The 14,629-nt window shown below is 44.8% G+C and overlaps 1 protein-coding gene across 1 annotated transcript in view; it reads right to left on the bottom strand.

Annotated features, from left to right (window-relative positions):
- Window positions 1–3,539: 3,539 nt before the first annotated feature.
- sephs1 (selenophosphate synthetase 1) overlaps window positions 3,540–14,629 on the bottom strand; it is a 50,066-nt gene continuing 38,976 nt past the window's right edge. The window contains exons 5-8 of the mRNA XM_078419447.1: window positions 13,328–13,418; window positions 12,363–12,462; window positions 7,787–7,999; window positions 3,540–6,037 (exon numbers count right to left, since the gene is read on the bottom strand). Coding sequence (XP_078275573.1) covers window positions 5,823–6,037; window positions 7,787–7,999; window positions 12,363–12,462; window positions 13,328–13,418 — 619 coding nt within the window. The 3' untranslated portion in view covers window positions 3,540–5,822. The remainder of the gene's footprint in view (window positions 6,038–7,786; window positions 8,000–12,362; window positions 12,463–13,327; window positions 13,419–14,629) is intronic.

Genomic DNA, 14,629 nt, shown 5'->3' with positions numbered 1-14,629 from the left:
GGCAGAGAAGATTTGGCAAATTTTTCATGGGCGCAACCCATATACTCAGCTCTGCTGCTCATCCTACAAATGCATGTTCCTTACAAATGTGGCACCATTTAAAAGGGAAATAAACAGGCTTTCCAACGGTATAAGATTTATTGCCAAGAAGCATTGTTACAACAAAGAAATAATCTACCAAACACAAATTTCCTTGCTTTTTGTGCTATGTTTATAAGCCATACACAAAGAGACTGCAGAATAGTTTAACTTTAGAAATGCAGCGTAGGGTCCTTCGGCCCACCGAGTGAGTCTGCTCCGACCAGCGATCCCTGCGCACTAATTCTATCCTACACACGAGGGACAATCGGCAGAAGCCAATTGACCTACAAACTTGTAGGTCATTGGAGCGTGGTAGGAAACCGGAGCACCCAGAGAAAACCCACGCAGGTCACGCAAACTCCATGCAGACAGCACCTGCAATCAGGATGGAACCCGGGTCTCTGGCGCAGCGAGGCAGCAACTCTACCACTGCGCCACCCTAAATGTTAGTGTTAGTTACTGAGAAAGTGCAGATAATCATAATCAGAGCTGAATTGATTGCAGCCTCAACTGCATTCAACCCTAACTTATAGTTAACAGTAGGCACAGTGAAAATCTTTGCATGTACACCCAATGTACACAAATAGCAGCCACCCAAGGCGCTGAGTTCCAAAGCATGCCGGTATGTCCTTTTGTTCTCCCCCCCCCCCCCCCCCCCCCCCCACACTGGGTCCCCATTGCCTTTTGTTCTCCCACCCTCCCCAATCGTCCATTGTTCTTCCCCTCCCCCCTGACGGTGGTCCTCACCGCCGAAGCCCCATCGTCGCGAGGCTTCACCACTGCCAAGGCCTCACCGTTGCCAACGCCCCACTTCACGCCTCCATGGTGGCAAGCCGGGCTCCAGGCGCGGGTCCATCGGCCCGGACTCCAACCTGCAAGGCCCGGCTCCTCCTGGCTGGGCTTCTACGCGGCGATCAGGAAGGCATCAAGACCGCTGCGGTGCCTCGATAAAGACCTTCGGCCACGTTCACAGTCCACAGCCGCAGCCCGTCGGGAAGCCTTCTGGCCACTCGGCCCGTCAGGAAGCCTTCTGGCCACTCGGCCCGTCGGGAACAGGTGGTCCCAGGGTTAACCTGCCAACAAAAGGTGCTAAAAGGTTCCCCACATCCTTGCTGCGAATGTCAGGTGTAAAAAACCAAATGGCAGAAAACAAGAAAGGATAAAAAACGTAATTACAATTGCACACCTACACTTCTGATCAGTTTTGAGATTTTATTTGAGTTCAGAATTAGTGATTACAGTCCTTTTCACACCGTTTGGTCTCTTGATTTACAAAAGGTGCTCAAAAGTCAACAGGGGGCAAACAGCCAACATTTTTGTTACTTTCTTCCCCTCGAAGTACCCGGTACAATACTGGTCTGGAAAGCAGCTTATTTCATTCAGACAACAATCCTTGATGGAAATAATATCAAGTCAGAAATCCTATACATGATGATTCTCTGTCCCCGCCAGTCCTGCATGTATAAAGAGACTAACGTGTAAATACTGCAAGAGGCAACTGTAGATTTTATTCTCAACATTTTTTTTAGTTCCTATTGGAAAAGGTACACCGATATGGGACCATATCCTTGTTAAATACTGCTTTATTAAAACTGGAGGCAGGAGCCAGTCTAATTGCAACATTCAGATTCCTTTAATCCTTTAGTTTTGTGCTCAAACAAGTATATTTCTATCCCAGGAACACCTTCTTAACTTCTCTTTGAGAAGATTCAAAGGCAGACAATATTTCTTTCAAAAACAGCAATTGCTGAATTAATAGTAATCAAAAATATTAAATGGAAAATTCACATAATTACTTTCCAAGAATACTTCCCAGACTGGGAACTCGAAAACACAGGCTGTAAATTTGCCTGTTACATTTTATTTTAATTTTTTTAAAGGATACAGCATGGAAACAGGCCCTTCGGCCCACCGAGTCCAAGCCGACCATCGATCAACCGTTCACACTAGTCCTATGTTATCCCACATTTTCAACTGCTCCCCACACACATGGGGCAATTTACAATTAACCTACACACCCACATGTCTTTGGGATGTGGGGGGGGGGGGGGAAAGAAACCGGAGCACCCGGAGAAAACCCACGCAGTCACAGGGAGTACAAGCAAACAACACCCGAGGTCGGGATCGAACCTGGGTCTTTGGCGCTGTGAGGCAGCGGCTCTACCCACTGCCTCAAAGTGCACTCCAACTTTTCTTCCCCAGAATACTCTGCAATTTCCAGGTCTATAGACACTTGAAAAAAAAATGTTAGGCAGACTTCAGACATACAAAGCAGTTTTAAAACAAAATAAAGCTGACCATCTTTCTAATTTCCTTAAAAAAAAAACCATAAATCAGTTAACTCTTCGAGTCTTTTAAGATTTAGATATTGAGCTGGGATGATGGTGGGTTTTTAAAACCACCTGTAAACAACTGAAGTGATTTCCTTGGACAATCTCCCCTTGAATAAGTTGATGTGCGGCAATATTGGCACTGACAAATACAGATCCTTTAAGATTTGAAAACACGCTCCATCTCACTGGTTTCAACACAGAAAACTACCAACAGCTTCAATTTTATAATGAATTTCAGAAGTTTTGATTGATCATTGGAAGGCATTACATGGAAACAGGCCCTTCGGCCCAACGAATCCATGCTGGCCATTGATCACCCATTCACACTATTTTAAGTTATCCCTCTCTCACCCACTCTTACATGCTGGGAGCAATTTAGAGAAGCCAATTAATCTACAAACCCACACCTTTTTAGGATGTGGGAGGAAACCCACGCGGTTACAGGGAGAACGTGCAAACTCCACACAGCACCCGAGATCAGGATCGTATCTGAGTTTCTGACACTATGAGATGTTTTTCATGAACTTGTTAATCAGGCAATGTCTCAAGCAGACCGCACCGTTCACAAAAAGATAAAGATTCTTCTGGCTGAACGTTGGAAATAGTTGGCGGGGCAGGTAGGATCTGTGGAGAAATTGAAGGAAAGTTAACCTTTTTGCTGTGACAACTGACAAGGAGATAGATGTACCTGAAACATCATGCCTAATTGAGGCAAAGCAAATTGTCATTCCACAAGTGGGTTAGTAACATCCAATATTGATGAAGCAATAGAAGAAATGACTGGAGCTAGTTGCCAACAAATGGAGCAATGTATGATATGGATGAAAACTCTGGCAGATGAACAACAGGATCATAGACACACAAGGAACTGCAAATGCCGGTTTACAAAACAAAGACACAAAGTGCTGGAGTAACTCAGCGGGTCAGGCAGCATTCCTGAAGATGAATAGGTGACGTTTTGCAATGGCTGCATCTCAACAGCAAAATCTGAAGCCATCCCACCATTTTATTCTGAAATGTCATTATTAAGCCATAAATATAATGATCGGCTTAACATATGATGAGCCTTTGACAGCTCTGGGCCTACACTTGTTGAAGTTTAGAAGGATTTGGGGGGGGGGGGGGGGGGGGGGACAACCTCATTTACACATCCTACATTCTCCCACTAGAGTCTTGGACCAGAGGTCATAGCATCAGAATTAAAGGAAGTACCTTAAGAAAGGAGATAAGGAATTTCTTTAGTCAGAGGGTGGTGAATCTGTGGAATTCATTGCCACAGATGACTGTGGAGGCCAAGTCAATAGAATTAACACACACTGTAACAAGTCCGTTTATTATGCTCAAACGGCTAATGAAATAAAAAAAGACAAAGTGCTGGAGTAACTCAGTGGAGCAGCATTTTTGGAGATTAGTCTGAAGGGCCACCTATCCATGTTCTCCACAGATACTGCCTGACTCGAGTTACTCCAGCACTCTGTGAAACGTCACCTATCCATGTTCTCCACAGATGCTGCCTGACCCGCTGAGTTACTCCAGCACTCTGAAACGTCACCTATCCATGTTCTCCACAGATGCTGCCTGACCCACTGAGTTACTCCAGCACTTTGTCTCTTTTGCAAACCACCTTGTTCCTTGTGTCTAGTGGAATTTTGAACCGGTTTTAGTTTAGATAAATAGCGTGGGGAAAACTCCTCTGGCCCACTGAGTCAACACTGATGATCAATCACGTGTTTACACTATTTCTATGTTATCCCACTTTCCCCATCGACTCACTACACATTAGGGGCAATTTACAGAAGCCAATTAAGCTACCTGCATGGAGGAAACCGGAGTACCCAAAGGAGACCCTCGCAGTCACAGAGAGAACGTGCAAACACCACCCTAGATCAGGATCGAAGCTGGTGTTGTGAGGCAGCAACTCTACCAGGTGCACCACTGTGTCATCATAGCATTAATAAAACTGTGTGGGAGAAGTAATTTACAGTCAACAGTGCAGGAGGAGTAGGATAAAGGGAACAGAAATAAGATTGACAGCCATTTTAGCAAATTTCCAATTTAATGAACTGGGTTACGGTGCTGTGTGAATCTTCTATTTGGAAGGACGAAGGCTGGGGATGAAGGAGGAGGTAATGCAGAGCGCAAGCAGAAAATAAAAAGGCCCCCCAAGTAACAAAAGTCTCAGTCTTAATACACTTTTAACATATTATACAGAAACAAGGCATGTGCTCACAAAATAACATACATGGTACGGGAGAGGGAAAGAGAAAAAAACCTTTAAATATTCATTAGAATATGCAAGTCCAAGATATGACATCAGCAATATTAATCAGATTTAACAGAGTAGCAGGGAATCAATAGAGAATAATTAAAAAAATAAAAACTAAGTTGTTTTATGCTAAAGATTAGTTGCATTTATAGAAAAGCAGATGCAGATATCACTTTACAAAATATAAAATGTATTAAACACTAATAACCACAGCACATATTGTCAACATAATTGATTATTATTTAAAAAAAAGTCATAGTGTAGTTCAATCTGAGCATCAATCTTAGAGTACTTTACAGTAACTTTCTTTTGGTCTGCAACATGTTCTGCATGATGAAACAGGGAGCCACAGTGTAAACTAGCACATACACCTGTGTCTGCTACAAAATAATGGGTAGAAAATATACCATGATAACATTACCGTTTAAGATTTGCCTAATTGGAAAGAAATACTTCTCTTCAGAGTGAAGTGCTGGTCAAGCGAATATACCAGAGGACCTGGTTGTTTTTACACAGAGTGAGTGAGAGAGAGAGAGAGAGAGAGAGAGAGAGAGAGAGAGAGAGAGAGAGAGAGAGAGAGAGAGAGAGAGAGGGAGAGAGAGATGGCGAGAGAGGGAGGGATAGCGCAACTGAGTAAAGTCAAAACTAACATTACATCTTAAACTGTGTGAATAAACATTACAAATCAAAGACCAAATGAAATCATGCAAACTGCTGCATTCCCATTAACCGGTGCATTCTGCGACTTTCTCCGAAAAGCTTTCAAGGCAACAGAATTGCAGACACGTAGTTTTTCCATAATATATTGACCAGACAAATGAAATGGTGCTCCACTGCTGTTGGTAAGGTGTGCTCTAAATGAAGCACGTCAAAGACAGCCTAGGTGGCACAGACAAGTATGTGTCTAAAGATTCAAAATGAATCAACAGTATTGGATAATAAATTCTCGACTCAGAAGCTGCCTTAGTATTAGGTGCATCTTCAGTTAATGTAACAGAAAAACAAGGCAATGGATTTGATTTATACCCACGCACCCTCTGCCACAAGGCCTAAACTCGCCAGGCGTGTTAAATTTACAAAGTTGTTTGGGGTGGCATCAGAACTGCAAGAAATGTCACGTTTTCTGGGCGCTTGCTTTTGTTTTAAGATGTGGCACCAGGGGTGGGGTTGACATTTTGTGTTGCAACTGTAGGAGCTACTTCAATGATCCGCGGTTTATCTATGATCCTGGCAGTACGATTGCCCTTCTCCACAATGCCAATAATCCAGGCCTGATAACCTTCACCGTACTTGGGCGATTTTATTTCTGCACAGAATCGGGCTGCTTGTTCTCGAGGAAGGCAAATCAAAAGGCCACCTGCAAAATGGAGCATAACACAGGAGTCAGCGTCTCACTCGACCCTTCAGAACGCAGCGACACAGCGGTAGAGCTGCCGCCTCAGTGCCAGAGACCCGGGTTCGATCCCGACTATGGGTGCTGTCTGTACGGTGTTTGTACGTTCTCCCTGTGACCTGCATGGCTTTTCCCCGGGTGCTCCGGTTTCCTCCCACACTCAAGATGCGCAGGTTTGTGGTGGGAAAGAACTGCAGATGCTGGTTTAAATCGAAGGTAGACACAAATTGCTGGAGCAACTCAGCGGGTCTCGACCCGAAATATCACCCATTCCTTCTCTCCAGAGATGCTGCCTGACCCGCTGAGTTACTCCAGCATTTTGCGTCTACCAGGTTTGCAGGCTAATCGGCTTTGGTAAAAATGGTAAATAATCCCTAGTGTGTGTAGGATAGTGCAAGTTTTTGAGAATCACAGGTCGGCTCAGACTCGATGGGCCTGTTTATGTTAATAAGTGATAGGAACAGAATTAGGTTATCCGGCCCATCAAGTCTACTCCACCATTCAATCATGGCTAATCTATCTTCCCTCTCAACTCTATTCTTCTTCCTTCACCCCATAGCCACCGCCACCCTCACTGATCAAGAATCAGCACAAATTACATGCAGTTCTGGTCACCTCATTACAGGACAGATCAGCCATGATTGAATGAGTAGACTTGATGGGCTGAATGGCCCAATTCTGCTCCTCGAATTTATGAACTTGGGTGTCATAGAGTTTTACAGTGCGGAAACAGGCCCTCTGGTCATACTTGACCACACTGGCCAACATGTCCCAGCTACGCTAGTCCTATCTGCCTGTGCTTGGTCCATATCCCTCCACACCTGCCCTATCCATGTACCTTGCCTATACATATTCCTTCGTGATGCATCAATTAGCTTTCCTGTTCAATCAATCTCAGCCAGAGATCTACCTAGACATCCTCACTGTTCATACTCCACATCCTGTCCTATTGCAATCTAATTCCCCATTATCACTTTTATAAAGTATATATATTTAAATTAAGCACACTAACTTGCACTAAGTTCTGAAACAGCAAGTAATTTTAAATACTGTTTCAAGTTTGCAGAAACCGATACCTTTACTCAGGAAAAGACAAAATGCTGGAGTAACTCAGCGGGTCAGGCAGCATCTCAGGAGAACTCTATCCATGTTTACCAGGGATGCTGTCTGAGCCACTGAGCAACTCCCCAGCATTTTGCAACTTAAGGAAAACCAGCATTTGCAGCTCTTTGTTTCGACCAATACTTGTACCCTCTCGCCAAATTATTATTTATATTTTGTTATTTAATTGTGATTGTTTGTCTAGCTATGGTCTAGTTTTCCAGGATATGACAGAGTTTCGAGATACTTTAGACTTTCGAGATACAGCATGGAAACATGCCCCTCGCCCCTCCGTGTCCGCGCCGACCAGTGACAACCCCGTACAATCGCACGATCTTCCACACGAGGGATCATTTACAATAATACCGAAGGCAATTAACCTACAAACCTGGGGGGGGAAAAACGGAGCAGTCGGAAAAAGCCACGAGGTCACAAGGAGAATGTGCAAACTCCGTGCCGACAGCACCCGTAGTCAGGATCGAACCTGGGTCTCTGGTGCTGTGAGGCAGCAACTCTACCGCTGCGCCACCGTGCCGACAGTAACATATAAACAGATTTTTTTTAAATCACCATTTTACAAAAAAATATTGATAAGATACAATTTGTATCTACCTGATGTTTCAGGGCAAGTGCCATGCATCAAGCCAAACATATTTCCACATGCTTTGCTCACAGCTGCCATTTTAGCAAGGACGGGCAGGTTATGGATGACAAATGACACTTCATTGCGTTGCTGTTTTGCCAGGTTCTGAGCATGGCCAAGGATCCCAAAGCCTGTGATATCCGTCGCTGCATGTGCATTGAAGGTGTGCATAAGGCCAGCAGCTGTGGAGAAACAAACAGTCATACAACATGGAAACGTATCCTTCGGCCCAACTAGGTACCACATCTGGAATTTAGAAGGATGAGGGGGGATCTTATTGAAACATATAAGATAATTAGGGGATTGGACACATTAGAGGCAGGAAACATGTTCCCAATGTTGGGGGAGTCCAGAACAAGGGGCCACAGTTTAAGAATAAGGGGTAGGCCATTTAGAACGGAGATGAGGAAGAACTTTTTCAGTCAGAGAGTGGTGAAGGTGTGGAATTCTCTGCCTCAGAAGGCAGTGGAGGCCAGTTCGTTGGATGCTTTCGAGAGAGCTGGATAGAGCTCTTAAGGATAGCGGAGTGAGGGGGTATGGGGAGAAGACAGGAACGGGGTACTGATTGAGAGTGATCAGCCATGATCGCATTGAATGGCGGTGCTGGCTCAAAGGGTTGAATGGCCTACTCCTGCACCTATTGTCTATTATCAGGAAGGAACTGCAGATGCTGGTTTAAACCGAAGACAGACACAAAAAGCTGGCGTAACTCAGCGGGTCAGGCAGCATCTCAGAAGAGAAGGAATGGGCGACGTTTCGGGTCGAGACCCATTTTCAGATCTCGACCCGAAACGTCACCCATTCCTTCTCTCCAGAGATGCTGCCTGTCCCGCTGAGTTACTCCAGCATTTTGTGTCTACCTCCAGATGAGCACCAGGGAACCCAGGTTCAATCCTGACTCCAGGTGCTCGTCTACACGTTCTCCCTGTGACCGCGTGGGTTTTCTCCAGATGTTCTGGTTTCCTCCCACACTCCAAAGACACGAGGGTTTGTAGGTCAATGGCTTGCTATGAATGATAAATTGTCTCTAGTGTGTGTTGCATAGTGCTAGAGTGCAGGGATCGCTGGTCCACACAGACACGGTTCCGCGCTGTATCCCTACACTAAACTCTTTGGGGCTAGTTTTCCAGATGGTTCAGCAGATAAATACTGAACACGAACCAAGAGTGTTCTACATTTAATTGTTGCTCTGTGCCAACAAGCAAACTTCAACCAGAATCGCAGCTGCTTTCAATTTTCCTTCATTAAAGACATAATTTCTGATCAACACAAAGGAAAATTGTGGGGAAGTTCCCTGCATCTTGCAGAACAACTGCAGGCTGTATAATTTCAGTGCCAATGTATAATTGCTAAAGCTTACTTTTAAAACACCATGCGTGCATTTCGATTGAGGCCAGAAGGAAATGCCTCAATCAATTGAGAACTGGTGTAGGCAGAGCCAAAGGGTCTCTAAACTGGTGTAGGCAGAGCCAAAGGGTCTCTAAACTGGTGTAGGCAGAGCCAAAGGGTCTCTAAACTGGTGTAGGCAGAGCCAAAGGGTCTCTAAACTGGTGTAGGCAGAGCCAAAGGGTCTCTAAACTGGTGTAGGCAGAGCCAAAGGGTCTCTAAACTGGTGTAGGCAGAGCCAAAGGGTCTCTAAACTGGTGTAGGCAGAGCCAAAGTGTCTCTAAACTGGTGTAGGCAGAGCCAAAGGGTCTCTAAACTGGTGTAGGCAGAGCCAAAGTGTCTCTAAACTGGTGTAGGCAGAGCCAAAGGGTCTCTAAACTGGTGTAGGCAGAGCCAAAGGGTCTCTAAACTGGTGTAGGCAGAGCCAAAGGGTCTCTAAACTGGTGTAGGCAGAGCCAAAGGGTCTCTAAACTGGTGTAGGCAGAGCCAAAGGGTCTCTAAACTGGTGTAGGCAGAGCCAAAGGGTCTCTAAACTGGTGTAGGCAGAGCCAAAGGGTCTCTAAACTGGTGTAGGCAGAGCCAAAGGGTCTCTAAACTGGTGTAGGCAGAGCCAAAGGGTCTCTAAACTGGTGTAGGCAGAGCCAAAGGGTCTCTAAACTGGTGTAGGCAGAGCCAAAGGGTCTCTAAACTGGTGTAGGCAGAGCCAAAGGGTCTCTAAACTGGTGTAGGCAGAGCCAAAGGGTCTCTAAACTGGTGTAAGCAGAGCCAAAGGGTCTCTAAACTGGTGTAGGCAGAGCCAAAGGGTCTCTAAACTGGTGTAAGCAGAGCCAAAGGGTCTCTAAACTGGTGTAGGCAGAGCCAAAGGGTCTCTAAACTGGTGTAGGCAGAGCCAAAGGGTCTCTAAACTGGTGTAGGCAGAGCCAAAGGGTCTCTAAACTGGTGTAGGCAGAGCCAAAGGGTCTCTAAACTGGTGTAGGCAGAGCCAAAGGGTCTCTAAACAACTGGGGATATAGGAGTATAGGAGTAAAGAGGTGCTTCTGCAGTTGTTTAGGGTGCTGGTGAGACCACATCTGGAGTATTGTGTGCAGTTTTGGTCTCCTAATTTGAGGAAGGACATCCTTCCTATTGAGGCAGTGCAGCCTGGGTTCACGAGGTTAATCCCCGGGGTGAGGGGACTGACAAATGAGGAAAGATTGGAAAGACTGGGCTTGCATTCACTGGAATTTAGAAGGATATGAGGGGATCGTATAGAAATGTATAAAATTATAAAAGGACTGGACAAGCTTGATGCAGGAAAAATGTTCCCAATGTTGGGGGAGTCCAGAACCAGGGGCCACAGTCTAAGAATAAAGGGGAGGCCATTTAAAACTGAGGTAAGAAGAAACCTGTTCACCCAGAGAGTTGTGAATTTGTGGAATTCTTTGCCACAGAAGGCAGTGGGGATCAATTCATTGGATGAATTTAAAAGAGAGTTAGATAGAGCTCGAGGGGCTAGTGGAATCAAGGGATTTGGGGAGAAGGCAGGCACGGGTTACTGATTGTGGATGATTAGCCATGATCACAATGAATGGCGGTGCTGGCTCGAAGGGCCAAATGGCCTCCTCCTGCACCTATTTTCTATGTAACTCCAACAATGTCACCTGCAAATGTGATATTGAACAACAAGGGAACACCTGCTAAAATGGCCAACTGGAAAACCAATGCACAGCTGCCCACCTCGCCACCTACAATGAAGATGCAGGTGCACCCACCTACACCTACAATGCACAGCTGCCCATCTCGCCACCTACAATGAAGATGCAGGTGCACCCACCTACACCTACAATGCACAGCTGCCCACCTCGCCACCTACAATGAAGATGCAGGTGCACCCACCTACACCTACAATGCACAGCTGCCCACCTCGCCACCTACAATGAAGATGCAGGTGCACCCACCTACACCTACAATGCACAGCTGCCCATCTCGCCACCTACAATGAAGATGCCGAGAAGTGTGTTCAGCTCTGGCTGAACAATATCTAATCTTGTGATGTGGACTCATAGATGCATACAAAATAGGTGCAGAAGTAGGCCATTCGGCCGTTCGAGCCAGCACTGCCATTCAATGTGATCATGGCTGATCATCCACAATCTGTGCCCCGTTCTTGCTTTCTCCCCATATCCCTTAATTCCGCTAGCCCCAAGAGCTCTATCAGATACTCAATAAGATGATGCATTGAACTGCTGAAATTAAACAGAAAACGCTGATCACGTGGTGCAGACTGTGAAAGATGACAGTGAAAGGAAATGTTTCAGATCAGTAACTTTTCGGCTGCATTTTGCAAAAATAAGAAAAATACATGGGCCGTTGAGCAAATCGAGATTTGCAGATACCATGAAATAGAGAAGTAATCTATTCATTGACAAAGAAATCGCCAATAGTGGTGTGTATAGATCTTCTTTTGAAGTTGTAGAAGCCATCACACATGGGAGTGTTTAGGACCGGAGGGCACAGCCCAGAGTGAAAGGACGGTCCTTTAGAAAGGAGGCGAGGAGGAATTTCTTTACTTAGAGGGTGGTGAATCTGTGGAATCCATTGCCAAGTAGAGGACAAGTGATGGGTATTTTTAAAATTGACAGAAGTGATTAGTGTAGGTGTCAGGGGTTATGGGGAGAAGGCAGGAGAATGGGGTCGAGGGGGGAGGATAGATCAGCCATGACTGAATGGCGGAGTAGACTAGATGGGCCGAATGACCTAATTCTGCTCCTACAACTTATGAACTTATTCTTAAGTAGGATTACATTTCCTTGTAAACACAAGGAACTGCAGACACTGATTTATAAATAAACGTGCTAGAGTAACCTTGCGGGTCAGGCAGCATTTTTGGAGAAGATGGATAGATGACATTTCGGGTCGGAACTTTTTAGACTAATTGCAGTTGGGGAGGGGGGGGAAGGCTAGAAGAGAGGTGGGGGCAGGACAAAGCCTGGCATGTGATAGGTGGATACAGGTAGGGGTGGGGGTGTTAGGCAGAAGGATGGACAAAGGCCAGAGTTGAAAAGATAAAAAGGTGCTGAGCTAAGGAGATAAGGAGAGAAGAGGCACAAAATGTTTAGAAAACGTTTCTGAAGATTCTTTTTAGGGCTATAAACACCAGAACAAGGACGCCGTGCATACCAGTTCTGTTCAGTCGTGCCATGTTCATCATCGCTTCTTGGTAAGCCAATTCCACATCCTCTTGAGTTACAACAAGCTTAATCTTATTCCATTTCTCAGGCTGTTGGTAAAATATGAAGCATTCATCAGAAATAAATTGAATACTAATTCATGTACATTGATTACTATTGTGCAAGTGGTCACTCTTCACATCAGCTTTGGTCACCAGAAATGTGCTTAATACACAGCTTCCCGTTGGACACCAAGCCTACATTTGTAATCCTACCATGGGCAGGAATAAATCCACATCAAAAACATTTGATCAGAATATTACAAGAATGTATTAATTCGTCAGAGATGTTCAAAGCCGCAGGTAAAACTAATGAGACAGAAACAAAATGAATTACCTTGCTTTAAAATAATATAATTTCATTGAAATAAAAATAAATTCTTTAACTTGAAGAGTTTCCAATTGAGATCTGACACTTAGCAGTTATCAATCTGTACTCAGAGAGATCACTGATCAGTTCGACGTTCAATGGGAGTTCATTAAAATGAAGCCTGGATCAAAGTTAATGGTCACAATTTGGATTAGATTAGTTTAAAGATGCAGCGTGGCAAAAGGCGGTTTTCCCAATGATTGTAATGTATTTTACATTTATACACCAAATGAGCACCATACCATTTGCTACCATTCCTGCATCCAGCCCGCAACACTGACAAGAATTGCAGCACGTTAATTAATCCTACGTTTAAGACAGATGGCAGTCAATGTAAACTTTATAGAAAATAGACAACATGCTGGAGTAACTCAGCAGGTCAGGCAGCAAAGGAATAGGTGATGTTTCGGGTCCAGATCCTTCTTCAGACCAAGAGTCAGTGGAGAGTGTTTGAAAGGAGAACAGCAGATGGGTGTAAAACAACTGTATAATCTATCATATAGCACAAGTAAAAGTCTGCATCATTATCGATGCCCAATTACTCACAATATCGAGCCACTGATGCACTGCCACGGCTACTTGAGTCCCAAGTGGTTTTGTCAATACCAATACATCGCCCGGTACTGCATTATCTGGCCTGTAAAACATTCAAACACCATTTAACGCATCCGCAACGATTAACTCACTGCTCCATTTGTCAGAACCCAAGGCATAATAGTATCAAACCCGCACACCAATTGAAACATTCAATGCACTCTCGACTGAGACTTCCAGTTTAGTTTATTGTCACGTGTACTAAGGTACAGTGAAAAGCTTTTGTTGCGTGCTAACCAGTCAGCGGAAAGACTATGTGATTACAATATATAGTACAAGAAAATAACTGCAGATGCTGGTACAAATCGAAGGTATTTATTCACAAAATGCTGGAGTAACTCAGCAGGTCAGGCAGCATCTCAGGAGAGAAGGAATGGGTGACGTTTCGGGTCGAGATCCTTCTTCAGACTGATTACCATAGAGCTATCCACAGTGCACAGATACATGATAAAGGGAATAACGTTTAGCGCAAGATAAAGTCCAGTAAAGTCCGATTAAAGATAGTCTGAGGGTCTCCAGTGAGGTAGACTCTCTAGTTGATAGGATAGTTCTGTTGCCTGACAACATGCTCTAGAGGTATGTAATCTGCCCAGGATCACATATATTTGTATGATTAGAGTATTAGATGCCAAACTCCAATAATTCTGTAACTTGTCAATTTCACAAGACCGTTCCTATATAAACATAGCACAAAAAGTAAGGAAATTTGTGTTTGGTAGATTATTTCTTTGTTGTAACAATGCTTCTTGGCAATAAATCTTATACCGTTGGAAAGCCTGTTTATTTCCCTTTTAAATGGTGCCACATTTGTAAGGAACATGCATTTGTGGGATGAGCAGCAGAGCTGAGTATATGGGTTGCGCCCATGAAAAATTTGCCAAATCTTCTCTGCCAATGCCAAACAGCTTATTCTGCTGTGAGCATGGGCCCTGCTACAGTGGTCAGTAGGTGTCTGCTCCAAGAATCGGCATGCCACGTTTGACTGATCTGGATAGGGCCCGTGCGATAGGGCAACTTCAAGCTGGTGTTCCGCAAAACCAAGTTGCGGCATTATTTGGAGTGAGCCCTAGTACCATCTCCAAAGTGAAGGCCAAGTTCCATATAACGGGGGGATGTTAGAGACAGGCCGCGAAGTGGGCGTCCCAAGAAGACTACACCCGAAGAAGACCGTTTCCTCACCCTGTCAGCACTTAGGAACCGTAGGCTGTCTTCTACAGATTTGCAGTCAAGGTTTGCAGGACGATATGGCCGACG

This window comes from Rhinoraja longicauda, chromosome 23 (assembly GCF_053455715.1).
Source record: "Rhinoraja longicauda isolate Sanriku21f chromosome 23, sRhiLon1.1, whole genome shotgun sequence".
NCBI lineage: Eukaryota > Metazoa > Chordata > Chondrichthyes > Rajiformes > Arhynchobatidae > Rhinoraja > Rhinoraja longicauda.
Note: the sequence above shows the minus strand (reverse complement) of the source record. Positions and strands in the feature narration are given on the sequence as shown.